General features: G+C 32.9%; 1 protein-coding gene across 2 annotated transcripts in view; it reads right to left on the reverse strand.

Moving 5' to 3' along the window:
* Nf1 (neurofibromin 1) overlaps nt 1-19,685 on the reverse strand; it is a 248,842-nt gene that overhangs the window by 100,712 nt on the left and 128,445 nt on the right. Inside the window, exons 30-36 of one of the 2 annotated variants that reach the window (XM_076871834.1) lie at nt 15,932-16,067; nt 11,645-11,707; nt 6,653-6,811; nt 6,032-6,129; nt 4,709-4,855; nt 2,935-3,081; nt 499-609 (exon numbers count right to left, since the gene is read on the reverse strand). In XM_076871834.1, the coding sequence (XP_076727949.1) occupies nt 499-609; nt 2,935-3,081; nt 4,709-4,855; nt 6,032-6,129; nt 6,653-6,811; nt 11,645-11,707; nt 15,932-16,067 (861 nt within the window). The remainder of the gene's footprint in view (nt 1-498; nt 610-2,934; nt 3,082-4,708; nt 4,856-6,031; nt 6,130-6,652; nt 6,812-11,644; nt 11,708-15,931; nt 16,068-19,685) is intronic. The other variant, XM_076871835.1, reaches the window with a different exon arrangement.

Below are 19,685 nucleotides of genomic sequence, written 5' to 3' on the forward strand. Positions count from 1 at the left end.
AATTTTCCTGGCTAGCCATGAAAAAATCTTTATAGATTTCCCCATAGCTCCTCTGATTTATTTTCTAAATCACACTGATATAGTCTTACACTTCATATTACAAAAAGTTCTCAGAAATAGAATTTTTAAGTTTTATTTCTTCTTGAACAAAAAAAGTTCCTGATTATCATGTTGTAGATAGTATTAAATTAGAATATACCTGAACACAAAAGATTATTTACGAATTTTCATTCCTTATAATTAACACACTGTTCATCAATTTAAAAATTAATGAAGGAAAGAGAAGTCAGTATGCAACAATACTCTGAAAAGCAATTCCTAATAAACAAAACAACACATTAAGACAGGACAGCTGTTTACTCAGCCTATATACTCTGGGTAGACTTACTTGTCTTTGAGACCTATTAATTCAAACAGGAAAAATCAAACTTGTCATCTCTCTACATTTGATGTCATTTTAAAAACTCTGTTAAGAAAGACTAAAACATTATTTCTTACCTCCGTGCAATATAATAAAAAATAGGATTCCCAGCTTTGGAAGTCCCAGCTTGGTAGAAAATACTCAATGTTTTCAAAGCTTTGAACTCTTCTTTTTCATGTACCTGATGCCTAAAAGAAAAAAGAACAGAACAATTCAGAGGCTTTATACAGTTTACTGAGTATTTTCAAATATCTACAATTGAATCACAGATGAAATGTAAAAAGGATAAAATATTTAGAAAGCAACAGGCTTTCTTAAGGCCAATTTGGCAACATGCATCAAAAATCTCAAGGCTCCTTTCTGAATCACAAATGCATTTTCAGGACTATTCTAAGAAAACTATTGGACAAGAATATTAAACCACAGAATTATTTTTGTTTATGGCATTTGTTCAGAAAGAAGTCTTGAATTTTCATTTACTTACTTTTTATGAGTTTAGTTTATCAACCTTTTCTTTTCTGGTTTATGAATTTTGAGCTGATGAGAAAGGCCTTCGTTTGTTCATGTCTTTTTTTTTTTTTTTTTTTTTTTTTGATTCATGGGAACTTATCTTCATGAATGGTATAAATACCCTTTTCTACATGATTACTCAGTTGCATCAATACCATTTATCAAAAGTCCAGTCTAATGTCCCTGACTTTAAATACCATTTTTATATTAAATTCCCACACATACTGAAATACATTTCTGAAAAAATATGGCTTAATTTTTATAAATTCTACTAATAATTCAGTGTGGTTCTCCAATGTGAAGGTTCATATCTTTCATGAACCCCAGGAAATTCTCATCCATTACCTCTTCAAATATTACCTGTGCTTATTCTCACACTAAGCTTGATTTCTGAAATAACCAACTAGATATATAGTAGACTTTCTCATTATATGTTCTGCATCTCTTAACCTCTTTCATATTCTCCATTTCTTTATTTCTGTATAATGACTGTACTTTTCCAAAGTACATGAACTTGCTCAGAAAATAACTTCTCAGCTAAGTATATTTAAAATATTTTATTTTTTATATAGGTTAAGTATCCCATTTCAGATTCTGGATTTCTGAAATATCTGCATATATTCCAAACAAGAGTTATCTTGGGGGATGAGACCCAAGCCTAAATACAAAACTCGTTTACATTTCACATACACCTTATACACATAGCTTAAAGGTAATTTTAGAAAATATTTTTAGTGCAGTTGCGTTTTGATGACTATCAAAGTCACATAAAGCTAGGTGTGAAATTTTCTACTTGTGGCATCATGTTGGCAAAGTTTTCAGATTTTGAAGATCTCAAATCTTGATTTTTGAATTAGGGAAGCTTAACTGTATGTTTTTCTAATACTAGTATTTCTATGTATCTTGTGTGGTAGAAAAGAGTTCAGTAACTGAAACCAAAGACCCTCCATGCGTGGTGGTACACGCCTGTAATCCCAGGCTGAGGCAGGAGGATTCCAAATTCAAGGCCAGCTTCAGCAATTTAGTGAGGCCCTGAGCAACAACAAAATACCCTGTCTCAAAATTTAAAATAAGAAGAATTGGGGATGTTGCTCAGTGGTAAACCAGCCCTGGGTTCAATTCCAAGACCTCTCCTCCACCCCCCTGAAATCCATTGACCTATGAATTAAATATGGAATCTTAGGCAAATCAATTATTCACACTAAGTTGCATTTTCCTTAACTATAATGTGAAAATAATGTTTTCTATATACCCTTATAACTATTAAATGCAGCACAATTCACAATAGCTAAACTGTAAATGGATAAAAAAATGTGGCATATATACACAATGGAATATTGCTCAGTAATAAAAGAGAATAAAATCATGGCATTTGCAGGTAAATGGATGGAGTTCGAGAAGATAATGCTAAGTGAAGTTAGCCAATCCCAAGAAAACAAATGCCAAATGTTTTCAATGATATAAAGAGACTGATTCATAGTGGGGTAGGAAGGGGGAGCATGGGAGAATTAGAGGAACTCTAGATAGGGCAGAGGGGTGGGAGGGGAAGGGAAGGGGGCAGGGGGTTAACAATGATGGTGGAATGTGATGGATATCATTTTCCAAAGTACATGAATGAAAACATGAATTGGTGTGAATGTACTTTATATATAACCAGAGATATAAAAAATTGTATTCTATATATGTAATATGAATTATAATGCATTCCACTGTGATTTGTTTAAAAAAATAAAAATAAATGCAGAAACATATCAAGGTGAGATGATAAACTATGATTTAATAGGACTATTATCTTTATGAGAAAACCAATACATAAAACAACACAGCAAACACATTTCAATAGTATATAGGGTAAGAGAAAAGTTGAATTAATGTTATTAACTGTGTACATCTTTCCTGATAATCTTGTAACAAAAATAAAGCTTATTTTATAAGTGGCCTGGTGGCAAACTTTGCTTCTCAACCAAAAAGAAAGCACTCATTATTTTAAGGCTGTATTTTACCTTGTCATAAATTCCTCAAACTTTGAACTGGTAAGGTTAAGGCTGGACCAATGTGTATCTGCCACAGGCTTGTGCTCTGGAGGACCCAGGTATGCAAGAAGTGTTGCCATCTTATCAAAAGGTCGTCTTCCAACAGCTTTATGATCCCTAGATACAGCAAACTACTTAGAAAGAAAGTAGCAGTTCACATTTCTTTAGATTGTTACTGATTGCTTTTCTTTTTGCTGCTGATCCCTGCTGATTTGTAAAAAAAAAAACACCAAAAAGACTTTAGGGATTCTTAGTATATACTGAAACATTTTAGAGATGAGAGCATTTCCCAAACCATAAAATTTATATTTCATTCAAATTTGATTTTTTGTAGAATTCATAATTTGCTAAGTTAAAATAACATTCTGATCTACTTTTTCTTCAGCACAAAAAGAATTCATCTTGAGAAACCAATATTTTAAGAAATGGACATTTTTAATAGGGGAAATTTTTAATAGCTAGTAAACAGGTAAAACTAGGTAAGAATAACAAGATACTATTTCATAAACATCAAACAGACAAAAACAATTAAGTATGATAATGTCAACTTTGGTGAGGATGAATACCATGAAGTACTGCCAGATAGTGCTGATCAAGGTATAAACTGGCACACAAAGTTTGAAAAGCAATTTGGTGGGGTAAATGAAGTTAAGGTTATAATAGTCCAGACCCAGAAATTACATACTTTGGTAATATACAAGAAGACTAGCAGAAAGATATTTAATACATCACTATTTATAACAGTGAAAAACTAGAAACAAACTTAAATGTCCATTAATTCAGCAATGCAAAAATAAACTGATATAGTCATTCAATGAAACATTACCATAAGTTAAATAAGTGACAAATCTCAAGTAGAATGTTGAATGAAGAGGGTACATGCAGGCTGGGGATGCAGCTCAGTGGTAGAGTGCCCATTTAGCATACATGAGGTCCTAGATTCAATCTCTCGTACAGCAAGCAGCAAGAAAAAAGAGGCTATATCTGCTAGGTCACTGCTGTAAATTTTTAAAAAACAAAAAGCTATGCTATATAGACCTATGATTTCCTTTGAAAAATGTGTGTGTGTGTGTGTGTGTGTGTCTAGAGCACAATAAAATTGTATACAGAAAACATACCAACTAAAAAAATTAAAAAGGACTGGGGGAGTGGGGTGGCTCAATGGCAAAGCGCCGTTGGTGTAATCCCCAATATGGGGGCGCAAGGGGATCACTAGCACCGATAGGTTTATTGATCATTTAATATGACTGAACCTTTTCCTTATATTAAAAAAGAGTCTAGGGGCTGGGGTTGTGGCTCAGCGGTAGAACGCTTGCCTAGCACATGCGAGGTACTGGGTTCGATCCTCAGCACCACATAAAAATAAATAAATAAAGATATTGTGTCCAAATAAACAATAAATATTTTTTAAAAAGAGTCTACATTTCTCTTTCCAAATCGTTAATTCTTTTTTTTTTTTTAAGAGAGTGGAGAGAGAGAGTGAGAGAGAATTTTGTAATATTTATTTTTTTAGTTTTTCGGCAGGCACAACATCTTTGTTTGTATGTGGTGCTGAAGATCAAACCCGGGCTGCACGCATGCCAGGCGAGCGCGCTACCGCTTGAGCCACATCCCCAGCCCCTCCAAATCGTTAATTCTTACTGCAAACAGCTACAAGGTGTAAGTCACTGTTCATAATCAATAATTTTATTAATATCAATTTAAACTGAAAGTGTTCAATTTCCCCATGACTAGGAAATCATACCTGTTGCTAGAAAGATACTGGCCAATTTTCTCCTGGTTGTTCCAAAGCAGACGATGTAAAGCTAGCACATTGCTATCACTGATGAAGGAAAGACTATGATTTACTGCATCACTTGTGGGACAATCTGATGCTATATCAAGGAAAAATCTTCAAAAATGCAAAACCATTAGAATTTTCAACACCAGATACATTCATACCTACATGTGAATTTTTATACTAAGCATAGTATAATGTTATTATTTTAGTAAGTATAATAATATAATGAAGTAACTGAGATTATAAATATAGGACTTGTTCCATTTCTGATACCTGGCTTCAGTTTCAGAGTAGGGTCTGAAGTCAGAGAACAAACAAGAGATTTAGATAAATGGGATCCAGAAAGAAGTCAGTGTTTTACAGATAAGAAAATGGAGGCCCAGACAAAAAAACTCCCTATAATTACATAATCTCTCAATCAGAGCCAGTATCAGAACCTTGGTTCTCTTTCTGTGGTAGTTTATCTGTTAGAACACGAATTCTCTACTGACATTTACCACTATGACTTACAGTTCAGCAATATATCTTTTAAACTCTTAATTTTCCTAGCAGAAAGGTCAGTAAGAACTATTATGATGATAAACTGGAAGAAAGCTACACAAAGCCAGATTAGACTATGAATCAGATCACTTATACTGCTAAAAAGCAGAATTCTGAACTTGAACTTAACACTTACAACGTACTTTCTCATGAATTATTGTTTCTCTAAAAACAACTCATGCAAAATTAGTATTTTCTCTAGTTTATAAATAAACCAACAACTCAGAAATAATCTGAAGTAATTAGTTAATTATGGAAATCTAGCAGAAAAAATTTTAAAATCATAAAGCAAACAGTTGTTCAATTATTCATAAAATATTCTGTGTCTCTATTACTTGGTTTAAAAAAACTTCTTAGTTCAGATACATTTTTAACTGAAGTATTAAAAATATTCTAATACCAAAAGATTCTAACTATACACTTATGTATTATCTACACCAATTTGTTTTTAGTTTTTAATGAAAGGAAATCTTCTTCCTTGCTCCCATGTTATAGCAACCTCAATCCTTTACTTAAATAGATACGTCAAAATCCTCCTTGGTTTTCAAATATAAAAGCCACCATCAAAATCAAATATAGATTTATTTCACAACATCTTTTTCATAAAGCAAAACATGTCCTTAATCTTGGGAGGGAAGAGAAAAAAAAAACCTGCACAGGAACTTCACACAGACCAGGTACATGGACCTAAGTGAAACTGAAAATACTTGATTTACACAGCAATCAACCAAGTGTCAGACTGCTTACCTTCGTGCTGCATCAAAGTTGCTTTTCACAAAATCATTAAAAGGCCGCATATGTTCTTCTTTTGTGAAGAGAACATGATTGGCAATACTCTGTAGTATCTAAGCAGTCAAAAAAGTTTACAGATTTACTGTTTGAAATCTATACATTAATAAATTCTCTAAAAGTACATGAATTTTCACATTGATGTTATTTCTACTGGCAGTTAGAATCAATTATTCCTTGTTCTATAAATTACTGTAGCTGTTTCCATTTGTTTGCCAAATATAATTATATATACATATATTTACATACATAAAATATATTAAAATTTAAATGCCTTTTTATTTTTAAAAAAATTCAGCAGTCTATATTTCCATCTCCATTTCAAAATTCCCAGAAACATTACACAGAAAACTGTCTTTGGGAGATAAAATATTTGATAAAATATTTTCCATGACAATATAGCCCATCAGTTACCTAACTAATGAATTACTTTGTAATATAAACAAAATAAAACAAAAACACCTAACTGAAAAATCATAGGCATTTCAAAAATGAATTCAAGAGAAAGTACTATATGAAAATTGGAAAAATTTTGCTGGAAGGGAAATTTAAGATAGCTAGATTATCAAAATAATTTACCTTTGACATTAACTTTAAGCCCCTTTCGATTCTAGGTGGTGGCTTTTTATCTAAAATCCCTGCTTCATATGGTGAGACAATGGCAGGATTGATAAATCTGAGGAACATGGCACTTCCTACTGCACCAATGCTGTTCTGAGGGAAACGCTGGCTAACCACCTAAAAACAAGGGGTTGAGAATTGAGTACAAGGTTTGAATTAAAATAAGAAAATGGGACAAAGAGCTCATAGGACAAACTCTGCAAAAAATTTGAACCAATCAAGCCTCATAAATGATGTTTCTATTTTTTACCTTCTTCCCAGATATCAGAAAATAAAATTCACTCTTATTACTAATCTTACATCACTTTAAAGTACAATTGAGGTATCTAAGAGAGAAGAAAACCTCACAGATGACTTGTGTAGAAAAGACCTGAAAAAAAGATCTTATTTTATCATCTCTATTTACACTGCAATCTGCCGAGTAATGAATGTAGACCCAATTTCACACAGAGATTACTTTAATAGACATGAGAGCATGACCCATTTTGTAAGGTAAAGGTGAGTTTTCAATAGCACACCTCTGAGATGACCCATACCTAATAATAAACATTTACATTTTGTTATATCTGTTAGAACTGAGTTTTGTTTTGTTTTTTTGAGAAAAATGCTTAACATATTCGAAACCAATTTTTTTCTTAGATTCCTACTAAAAGAAAACAAGTTACAGGTAATAGTATTGGTAGTTTCTTTTTTTTGCCCATCTGCTTTATAATATAATGACCTATTATTTAACCCATGGAGGAACAGAAATTTTTGGGATCCTAAAAGAAAAAATGATCCTACCAGAAGAGATGACCCATATGTCTACCATAGAAAATTCATAATTCTGCCAAGTAAAAAAAAAAAACTTTAAAGATTTAGGAAATTAATTTAGGTTGCCCATCCTGAAAAGCAACATGAAGCCAATATCAACAGTAGATTAAATGTCTCCTTAGAAAACATTCTAAATTAAAGATAAAGCAACCAGCCCATTAGATTGGAAGAAGTGTTAAATTGATTGGAAAATGTGTTGTGAAATTGGCTCTCATCTCTTCCCCATGCCTCCGCATTTTAGGCCAACATATGAAAACTACATTTTTCTGGAATTTACACTTTTCATATATCCTAAACACACACATTTGTTTTTAAAGAACACATATAACATTTAATCTCTATAACTATTCTTTCTTGGTGTGGCTAATTGCTATTTAAATTAGTAGTCACTGCAACAATGAAGCTATACCATTCCATTCAATAATCTGAGATTTCAGGAATAAAACTGTATTTCAAAAAATACTGGAGGGAGGGTGAGAAAATGGGATTTAAGTGCAGATCTCACATAACTCTACTTTTCTTCATGATCAATGATTCCAGACTAATTCTAGAAAAAGGGGTTATTTTACTTAATTCTGAATAATTTAGTGCTCCATGGTGTCCATATTTTAAATGTGTTCTTACCTACTGCCTATCATTTAAAAATAATTTTCTATCGTTTCTGATAAAAAAAATGGTAAAAATATTTTAGAAAATGATTTTTTCAAGCTGAAACAAGTCTGTAAAGATGACATCTGAAGTGCATTATAGGTAACATATTCTCACCTTCACTTTTACTATAGCTCAGGAAGCTTCAAGTTACAACTCTTCGGGGATTATTGTATAAAGAACAACCTTATACTTAAATGAGGGGAAAGTGGGGGAGGTGGCTAAATATAGCTGTTGTAGCAGAAAGGCTTTAAAACTTAAATCCTATTTATTTTTAGCTGAAATTTTTATATTCAGAATAAAGAAAATTCAAGTGCCTTTATTATTCTAGTACAATATTTAACCTTTTGGGGACTAGGAATCTCTCTGAAGTCTGATAAAACGTTAGAAACATCAATGTATGCATTCATACTATAAAAATCCATCACATAATTTCAGAATGTTCATGGACAACCACTGATACTGAGTAGTTCTTTTAGAATTCTCAAAATTATAATCTTAAAAAAAATGAAATCTTGATAATCCTATAAGAGCTTTAATTTAACTTTTCAGGAGTGAGTTAGCAAGAAGAAAAAGGATTAAAAACTGTTTTTTTGTTTTTCTTTCTTTCTTTTTTTTTTTTCTAGGTTGGGGGCTTGGTGAGGGAGTGCCAAAATTGAACCCAGGGCATTGTGCATGGTAATCACACACTCTACCATTGATCCACACCCTCAAACCCAAAACTGCTTATATTTAATTTTAAGTGGGTTTTTCTTTAGAAGAATTGCCAATGTATTCAGTTAAACCAATTAAAATCCTAAAACAAGTTTCTGAAAAAGAAAAAGCCATGGTTTGAACTTTTCAAAGAATCAGTTTGATTTCTAAAATACTAACTTATAAGTGTCTCATAAAAATCAATATACATATCAAGAGCTCATTTAAAATTCACTTTTCTGAGAGTAGCCATTTACTGGTTTTCTCTAAGATAAAGATCTTTTAAATTATGACTTATACTGATGTCTAGTTTCATTTAATAGTACACTCAGCTTCAGAATTCAAGGGAAATCTGAAAAAATTATTTCCCAAAATGAAAATAAACTTTTCCACATCTCCCAAAATAATTTCACATTAAAACTCAAAGTATCCATACGTTAGGAACAAACATTGTTTCATGTATCATATAAGTATGCATCCCATTGATGGAATCAATATATTTTTAGAATTGACAAAACATAATGAACATTTATAAGAATGCTGTGTAACAAGTTTCACAAGTCAATTTATAAAAGGACTGCTTTTTTTCTTTCACCAGTAATGAACATCATTATAACTTTACCTGATTTACAACTCAGGTTTCCATTCTTTTTTTTAAAAAGCCATAAAAATTTAATCTGGATGAAAATGACATTTTACATAAAAGGTCAATATTGGTCTAATCTGTGCTGAAAGCAGTTATCAGCCTATGTCCCCTTTACTTCCTTTGATAAAAACTAAATTACATAATGCAAATATGCTATAATAAGCTGCACATCAGAAGAGGATCACTACCTACACATGATTAATTACTGTAAATTCTCCCTGAGTTAGGAAGACAACTTCCAAAGTAAATCTAATTATACACACTTGAATAAATAGTTATCTGTAATATGAGTGCACAGCTGGACACAAGAAGCCAGAGCCTTCTCTCTGTATCGCAAATATTAGATACACATATTCCAAAAGAAAATCAGTTCGCTCTTAAAAATATGTTTGAATTCTATTAAGCATACAATTCCAAAAATATGACATTTTAAATTTATAATGACTATACTATTTTCATATTCTTGAAAGTGCTCTAAAATATCTCAAATTAACAATTAGATTTCACTTGTTTCCTTGAGGACCTCATATCATCTGTGCTGAGAAATAAATTCCAAAACTTAGTGTTACCCAGAAACTTTAAAAAAAATTTTTTTTTAAAAAATAACTCGTAGTAGAAAAAAACATTTCAAAGAACAATTCTAGACAAAAATCTCAATAAAGGAATGTTAGAAAGACTAGAAAACATGCGCTAGAGAAACACAAAGTCTGAATTTTAATTCATGTGACACATTACACAATGGCATTAGTAAAACACTGAACAAGAGTGTTAGAAACAGTAAATTAATTTCAACAGTGGTGGTGTATATTATGTTAAGGCCACATGAGAATTAGAAAGCTGAAGCATTAGAAAAAAATGTTTTTGTTAAGCAAAAAGGCCATCCAATTCAATCCTATTCACTAATAGCTGACCAAATTTTTAAAAAATACTTTAACATACTCAGAATCTGGAGCAGACATAATAAATGTTTCTAAATTTTAATTTAGCTCTGAATTTAAATTTAAAACAGAAATTGCAATGTAAAGCTTAGTGTAAATTTCATATGTAAAGCTAAAACAATGAATGAAAGATGAAACCAGATGAACACTATATTTTAAATTATTTCATTTTAAGAAAGCTTCCTGATTTTTAATTTGTTCTAATTAGTTATGCATGACAATGGAATACATTTTGCAAAAACTATCTGATGTTTTCTTTTCATCTTCTCTACAATCATTTGGATAATATAAACAAAGATGGGCCTCATCCTAATAAGAGAAAGTCACACTGACAAATTTAAAATGAATCAAAATTATATTTTGGACAAATTCCCCTTTACTGGAAGAAGATCATTATGAGTATCATAATTTTCTTCCGTGAAATTAGGACAAGTTCATAGAAGCAGGCAATATATTTGTATCATGTTTGCCAAATGAAGGGTTTCTATACAGATATGGACTGTGTTTTCCTTTTATTCCAAAATTTTAATACTGATTTTCTCTGAAGTAAAAATAATGTTACTATTAGAATTTCTATAAACTAAGCACATACATCTAAATTCTGACTATTAACTATCTAGATAAAAATATAGAGTCTTAAAAAATTTTAGCAACTTTTAGACTAGGTTAGAAAATGATACTTTCTGATAAACCACGTGCCTAGCAAGATGTGTGAGTCCCTGGGTTCCACCCCCAGCACCTCACCCCCTATCCCGCCCCCTAAGCCCCACCCCAAAATGAGCCAACATTTTCCCACCATATACTTCTAACTATTTAAATCTTTTGTTTCTAGGAAAAGAAACCAGTCACATGACCTGCAAAACAAAAAGCAAGAATGAAGATAGTCAGCATTTCCTAAAGCCTTGAAATTAAGTTGGTTTTTTTTTTTTTTTTGCATTCATTTATAATTTAAAAAATTAGACCAAGGATATCCAATGCAACAAATGCCCACAAAATGCCTTTGGGATAAATCAAACCAAAGGAACACAGAGAATGTTTCAATGTAACTTAATTCCAGGGTTAATTGAAATGAAAGCTATTTTGTGCCAGAATTAGTAGAATGATTTTATAGTGAAGGTCAAATAGGCTGAAGTGAAGATGTTCTTAACAAACAGCAAAAGATTTTTGGTTTGCTTTGAAAGAAACAGCTAATAAAAAGTTCTCCAAACTTACTGATTTTTTGTTTTCCTTTTTTTCTTTTACTGTAGCTTTATTCAGTAGGGAGTGGCAAGTTGCCTACAGAACAGAGATGAGCACAAACAAGTCACAGCACCGACTACATACAGCAACAAAAACAATGTTGGCTTGTACATAAAATTACACAATAAAATGTAACACAAATGGAATTAACAAAAAAATTAGAAAATCAACTGAATTCTAAGGGATGAATTTTAATTCTCAATTTTTATTTTTATTACATTTTAAAGCCACACACTAAATCAACAGCAAGAAATGTTGAAACCCAATCATGTCTACTATTTCTGGCTATATGAATCACAGAAAAGCTGTCTTCAAGTGAATTTGAGAATATAAAATATTTGTATCTTAGTTAATTCCTAGCTTTTGATAACTTTCATATAAAATGATGATTGTAAGTAGACCACATTCTAAAAACTTTTGTGTTTACATGTTTTTTTTTTTCTGATTGTAAAATACTTCTCTGTGTATCCTTCAATTGACTTAGTTATTTTTCCAATATCTGGCATTTAATTAAAATCTTAACTAAAATAAAATAATAGCTAAAAACAGAAAAATTTGTTTTAGAGATTCTGAATTTAAAATCTTTCTTAGAAAGACTAGACTTCAAATTTCACATTATTTTTCAAAGCAGGCTACTTTCTGAAATGGTTCTTATCAGAGCATGTTACAATCTTTGCATTATTTTGGAGAAAAATATGTTATCAGTTGAACTAAGGGAAAAAGGCATTAATATTAAGGTTAAGAAACTGCAGAGAAAAGTATAAAATAAAACTGTAAGCCTGCTTAAAATTATTTACTTACTACAGCTGACCACTTATCAGAATGCTACCAACCCCCTCCACAAAAAAAGGCACTTATCAAAACCCACTGACACATAGTGGTTTCGCCTCTCAGAGTTCCTTTCTAGGCTGAAGAGTTCTTTCAAAATTAAAACACTTTTGACTGGACTACACTAGGAAGAATAATTATTTTTTTAAAAAAATGTGTTTAAAACCAAACAATATTCTGGGCACAGTGATGCATGCCTGTAACCCCAGCAATTTGGGACACTGAAGGAGGGGGGTATCAAGTTGGAGACCAGCCTCAGCAACTTAAATGAGGCCCAATCTCAAAATAAAAACTATCAAGGGTTGCAGGAGTTTAGCTCAGTGGTTAACATGCCCCTGGGTTCAAACCCCAGGACCAAAAAAACAAACAAACAAACAAACAAGAAACCAAATTCTTTAATCCACCAATACATAGCTTCTTATTCCAGGAATTCCAGGCATTCAACACCATAACCAAAACGAACTTGAGCTTAAAATCTGTTTGACATCCATCTATCCATCCACTCAACTAGCTCTTGTGCACCTACCTGCATGTCAGATACTATTCTAAGCACTGGGAAGCTGTGCTAAAATAAAAAGACACACTTATCTCATAGAACTTTGGTTCAAACTTAACAATCTATACAAAACACTAGTAACCACACAAAAATGTTCAATTATGGTATATATCTATCATTTACAGTCTTAAAAAATTATGCTTAACTACATTAGTTTGGGGAAGCAGATTTATTGGCAAAAGATGACATTTATTTAGAATCATAATAGCTCCGTCTCAACGCTCTCACCACAACCTAAGAGAACATCCACTGGGGTGGATGTTTTTTTTTCTCTTTATTCCACAACTTTTGAATGAAAAGTGGAAATAAAAACATGAAAAAAATAATTATACATCTGACACATGGTCACAGTTGACTATTCCTATTAACTGTAACACTGTCCACTAAGGGGGCATATAAAGTAACAGCTGGTTAAACATGATACCAAAAAAAAAAAAAAAAAGGCTTAAAGACAAACGTATGAATTCAAGCAAAAAGAACTAACAAGAGAAGTTTATTAGCGAGCAATATACTCACTAGCTTTCAGTATTTCCCCAGTAGGTCCCCAAAGCAGATGCCATGTTTACTAAAGGAAAAAAAATATCAACTACTACCCCTCCCAGCAGACTATACAAGCACAAAGGTACCATTATGTTGCTGACAAAGTCAAAAGGGCAAGAAAAAGTCTAAAAGAGGAAAGATAAATAAAAACAAAAGAGCAAACTGAAGGGAAAAACTAGGTTAGAAGGAGACTCAATGAAAAAAATATGTTGAGTCCAAAGCTTTTCTTTTCCTTTCTTTTTAACTAATGAATGTAAAATTCCTTATCAGCTTGATAAAAAGCAGAACCTTTTGTACAGCGTACCTTTGCTCTGCAGTACTCTACTCTCCAATACGATTATCTAACACTTTGAAGTAACACACTGACACATTTAAACATTTTTAAGGAGAATAATTTTATATAAAATTTTAATATAATTCCAAGCATTAATAAGGTAACAGACTATTTTATTATGCAATTCTCTATAAAGCACAACACATAGTATGTGATAAGCTACCAATCATCATCAATATTTTCACTATTTCCCTTCCTTCTTAACTATGAAAGCTAAGAATCTTGTTCACTTATATGGAAGGAATAGGAAAATTTAATTTCTTCATTAAGCTTTTCCTGAGTAGTTACTAAGTATCATGGTATTCTTTTACATTATAATATCATGGTCTCAAATTAATGTTCCAAATTGTTGATCATACAAAAATATTTTTCATGTAGGATGACAACCACATCATGAAATTCTACTAAAATCTTCTAAGATCATGTCATCAATCCCTATTCACTTTTAACCAGCTAAAGTCAAAGCCACTGTCATTTCAGAAACCCACTTGCATTCTGAAAAGAGTTAATAGTAGGCCAACCAAGAAGCTGATCCACACTATTTTTAATATGTGCTCGCTATTTCTCATCTACTTATTGTTAGAAACTGGAAAAAAAAATCACTAAATTAGATTTAAAGAGAAACCTAAATAAAGCTAAAACTTAAGAGAAAATGTTCACTGTATTAAGTTTCATGTTGTAACTAATCCATCCTCTAGCCTCAGATTTAAATAGCTGAATAAATTATATGGGGGTTTTTCCTAAGCTTCCTGTAGCTTTTTGAAAAAGGCAGTAAAGCAGCCAGGCGTGGTAGTATGTGACTATAATCCCAACAACTCAGGAAGCTGAGGCAAGAGGATCACAAGTTTGAGGCAAGCCTCAGCAACTTATCGAGAACTTATATCAAAATAAAAAATAAGAAAGAGCTGGGGATGTAGCTTCAGTAGTATAGTACCCCTGGATTCAATCCCCAGTACTTCAAGAACAGAAAAGAAAAAGATGGGGAGGGGCAATAAAGTCATGATAAATTAAGAGAGATGTAAGTAGGTTTTATAATCTATATGTGTTGTGGAAAGTTTTCTTTTTATAGATATAACAGACATATCTTTAAAAGTCACACAAAACGAGAAGCCCCAAATTTTTAGAATGGTGATTTCACTGATGCTGTTAATGTCTCTTAGCAACTGAAGCTGTGTGCTAAAAAAACAAATGTCTGGGGATGACTCTGAAAAAAGAGAGAGAGAAAAGCATGAATTTTAGTAGATGTGTACGTTCTTTCCTTAACAAACCTTACTCCAAACTTCCAACCCAATAACATTTTTCCTTCTTAGAAGGCAAATGTGGATCTGCAGGACCTCTCTTGGAATAAACAAATCATTTTAAAAACTGCATATGCAGTTCAAAAACACATAAGGAGCCATAAAAGAACACAAGCATAATTCCCTCAACAAAAAAGAAATACTGGACATCTGAACTCTGTAATATTACTTATAGTGATAACCTAACAACATGGTATGAACGATGATGCAATATAATCTTATAAATAGCAACCTATATAAACAGAGCTCTGTCAGTCTGTCTTGGGAAAATATGACACAAACCAATTATATCTTAATGGAGAAACCAAAATTACAGATGAAGAAATTCACAATGCAAAACGCAAATGAACTGCCTGTTATGTAAAAGACCCTGAGAGTAACACAGGCAAAAGATAACCCACCTAAAATTCCATGTTTCTTTTCAGCCACATGCATCATATCCAAAAGATGCAGTGAATTTTAAACTTGCTCCCAATGCAAGAAAAATTTAATATCTTTAAATATTCTCTTAAAGTATTTCAAACATCTCTGAAGAAAAATGAAGTGTCATTCAAAGCCATTCCAACAACAATTCTTAATGTATTATTCATCCAATTGACTCAGTCTTGAATCAACCACCCACTATCAGCAACTACACTGTTTTGGGCAAAGTATTTTTCATTTAGCTTTGCATTAATAATGGCAATCTCTAACTTTAAGCACACCTGGTATAAACAGTGGCACACACTTCGAAGCTGAGGAGGAAATTCTGAGGAAGAACTAATGATGGCATGAAAGAACTTTTCAGTCATCTGAAGGAGGTTCCGCTGATTTTCCTCAAGGCTTTCTGACGGTTCTAATCTACAAAAAAAAAAAAAAAAAAAGAAAGAAAGAAAGAAAGAAAGGTAAAATCAAAACATTTCTCTTTAAAACAAAATCACTCCTTGAAAGAGACTAAGGGATATTTAACGAAATACAATGTGTGCACTTTTGACCCTGATTTGAACAAATAACAAATTGGAAAAAAAGACAATTTGGGGACTATCAAAAAAAATTAACATAAAACTTTATTTTTAATTTTACTAGGTGTGGAATTACTGGTGGTGGCAGCAGCAGTGGTGGTGGTGGTAATATATACATGTGTGTTTAAAGTCTACCTGTTGAAAACATTATTTCTGGGATTTGGTTTAAAATACCTGAGCAAAAGAGAGGAGGGAAGGGGACAGACAAAACAAGCATAGTATTCTTTAAATTCACATTCCTCAAAATTTATATGCTTATATGAAAAATAACACATAGATAGGAATGATGTGGACTTTAAAAAAGTCTCCATTAATGATAATAAAATGTAATTGTCATCTTTCATTTTACATTATATTTCTGAGATTTATCCTGTTCATTCATGAAGATCTAGTGCACTGTATGCCACTTTTTTCCTTGTGGTGTTGGGGATCAATCTCAGGGCATGAGGCATGCTAGGCAAGGACTTTACCATTGAGCTAAATTCCAGCCCTGCCTTTGTATATATCATGACTTATCTGTTCTCCTGTCAATGAATATCTGCCTTTTTCACTTTTACAGAACCACTGCAATGAACATTCTTGTGCATACACAAATTTCTCAGCCAAAGCTTGGCACGGTGGTACGTGCCTATAATCCCAGCAACTTTGGAGGGAGAGGCAGGAAGATCTCAAGTTCAAGCCCAGCCTCAGCAATTCAGCAAGGTCCCCAGCAACTTAGCAAAACCCTGTTCTTAAAATAAAAAATAAAAAGGGCTGGAAATGTAGTTCAGTAGGAAAGGGTTAAATTCTCATTACCAAACCCCCCCCAAAAAAAAACAGTGGTGGTGGTGGGGGGGGGTGTGAGTGTTTCCTAACTGGGCACTATAATCACATCCTTGTAATTCCAAGCTATTCAAGAAGCTGAGGAAGGAGGTTCATAAGTTCAAGGTCAAACTTGACAATTTAGTGAGACACTGTCTCAAAATAAAAAATAAAAAGGGGCTAGGGAAATAGCTCATTGGAAGAGCATCTCTGAGTTCAATCCCCAGTGCACCGAAGGGGCTAGGGGCTATCGGGAGTATTCTCTAGGGCAGCTAACTAAAAAAGAAATTTTCAAGTTAACTGAATAAATGTATATTTATCTTTATTAGATACCGATAGCTCTACAATCAGTAGAATAGAGAATTCTTATTCTCCTGCATTCTCACAAATGTATGTGGGTTGAGTATTCCCAAAATGCTTTGGAGCAGAAGTGTTAAGGACTTTTCTCTTAGACTTTACCTGTTGAGCATTCATAATCCAAAAATCCAAAATGCCTGAAAATTTTTAACACCAACATGAAGGTCAAAACTTTCAGAATTTGAACCATTTAAATTGTTTGGATTAAGGATGCTCAACCTGTGCCAATCTAGTAGGTAAGTAAAGGCATCTTATATTTTTAACTTCTATTTCTATGATTCCTAGTAAAGTTAGAATGCTTCTGTAGACTTTGTGACCATTCAGGTTTCCCCTATTCTGAACTGCCTTTCATATCCAGTCTGACTGTTCTAATATCAGATGTTCCTCTCATCTGGTACCTAAAACTTAATGTCTTAATCACTTGATGTCTTAATGTCATTCAAGTTGTCTCTAATGTTACATTTTCTGGCTTCACTTCATTATTTCCTATATTCAATCAGTCTTGCTCTCCACTCCCCCCCAGTCTGGGGATTGAACTCAGGGACACTCGACCACCGAGCCACATCCCCAGCCCTATTTTGTATTTTTGTTTAGAGGCAGGTCTCAGTGAGTTGCTTAGTGCCTTGCTTTTTGCTGAGGCTGACTTTATCCTCCTGCCTCAGCCTCCTGAGCCACTGAAATTATAGGCATGCACCACTGGGCCTGGCTTAGTCTTGCTAATTCTTATCAGCATGACTTCTAAAGACCTGGTGTTATGATTTAAAAATGTTAAATTTTAGCTGTATCAGTTTTTGACCATTATGGAGTTGGTCACAATACTCAACTTTTCTGAGCATCAGTTTGTCTTATCAGTAAGATAGGAATAATAATTCCTACATTAAGAGGTTTAAATTTTATCTAGTGGCTATCAAATGCACAAAGCTTTATTTGCATATAGCCTGATCCAAACTCTCAAAATACATTCTTTATAAAACTCACATCTATTTTGTTTTTGTCTCATCTCCACCACTAAAATAAATTTCTTGAAGGAAGTTTCATCTTTGTCATCTTAAAGACTAGCACAGTACCTTACCAACAAGCACTAAGTAAATACTTGTTTTCAATATCTTAACCAGCAATTTTGTTTCAAAACTGACATTATATAAATGCTTGTGACATTCCAGTTAACATTCCACATTCCTTGCAGCTACCTGTACAGTGTAGCATGTAAGCTCAATTAAGACTTTAAAAATTAAAATGGTCCAGGTGCAGTAGTGCATGCCTGTAATCCGAGTGGTTCAGGAGGCTGAGGCGGGAGGATTGCTACTTCAAAGCCAGACTCAGCAATGGTGAGGTGCTAAGCAACTCAGTGAGACCCTGTCTCTAAATAAAATATGAAATGGGGCTGGGGATGTGGCCGAGTGCTCCCGAGTTCAATCCCAGGTACCCTGTCCAAATAAATAAACAGATAAATAAATAAAAATTAAAAATTAACATGGACTGCAAAGTAAGCAAGATTTCATGAAATAAGTGAGGTCTGAAAGGACAGAATTTGCATAAGCAGAAAAATTAAGAGTACTTTAGAAAGAGGAAGCAAGTGGGACAGATAGTCAGTTCAATCTAATAAACATTTATTACACATCTATAATTTGCCATCTTAGTGCCAAATGTTGAGGATTCAACAATAACTGGTCTTTGTCCTTTTCAATGAGGGGAAAGACACATATACTAGGTATTATATGACAAGTAATGAACATAACTCAAGGATATTATTATATTGTGATATATATATAATTGGTCTCTGTACTTGTTCTTGATACAGGCCCTAAAACCCTTGGAATCTCCAGAGTTATACAACTTTCTTTTGTATCGTAATAAGATGACTGGTGGCTGGTAGACAGCTTCAGGATAAAAACTGGTCACCAGAAAGACCATAGTACAATAAAAGATTTGAACTTTCAGTCCTACCCTCCAACATCTGAGAAGGGAAAAGGAGCTGAAAGTTGAGCTTAACACTAATAGCCAATGATTCAGTCAATCATGCCTTCTTAATAAAGTCTCCATAAAAATCCCAAAAGTTGAAACAACTTCCAGACTACTGAACACATAGAGGTCCCACATAGTACACCTGAAGACAGGATACAAACTACAACTTTCCCTCCTACTCTATACCCCTCCTACTCTATGCATTTCTTCCATTTGGCTGTTCATGTATATCCTCTGTACTATCCTTTAAAATAAACAGGTAAATGTAAGTAAAGTATTTCCAAGAGTTCTGTAAGTCATTCTAGCAAATTAATTCAGAGGAGAGGGTTATGGG

The sequence above is a fragment of the Callospermophilus lateralis genome, chromosome 11 (genome assembly GCF_048772815.1).
Source record: "Callospermophilus lateralis isolate mCalLat2 chromosome 11, mCalLat2.hap1, whole genome shotgun sequence".
NCBI lineage: Eukaryota > Metazoa > Chordata > Mammalia > Rodentia > Sciuridae > Callospermophilus > Callospermophilus lateralis.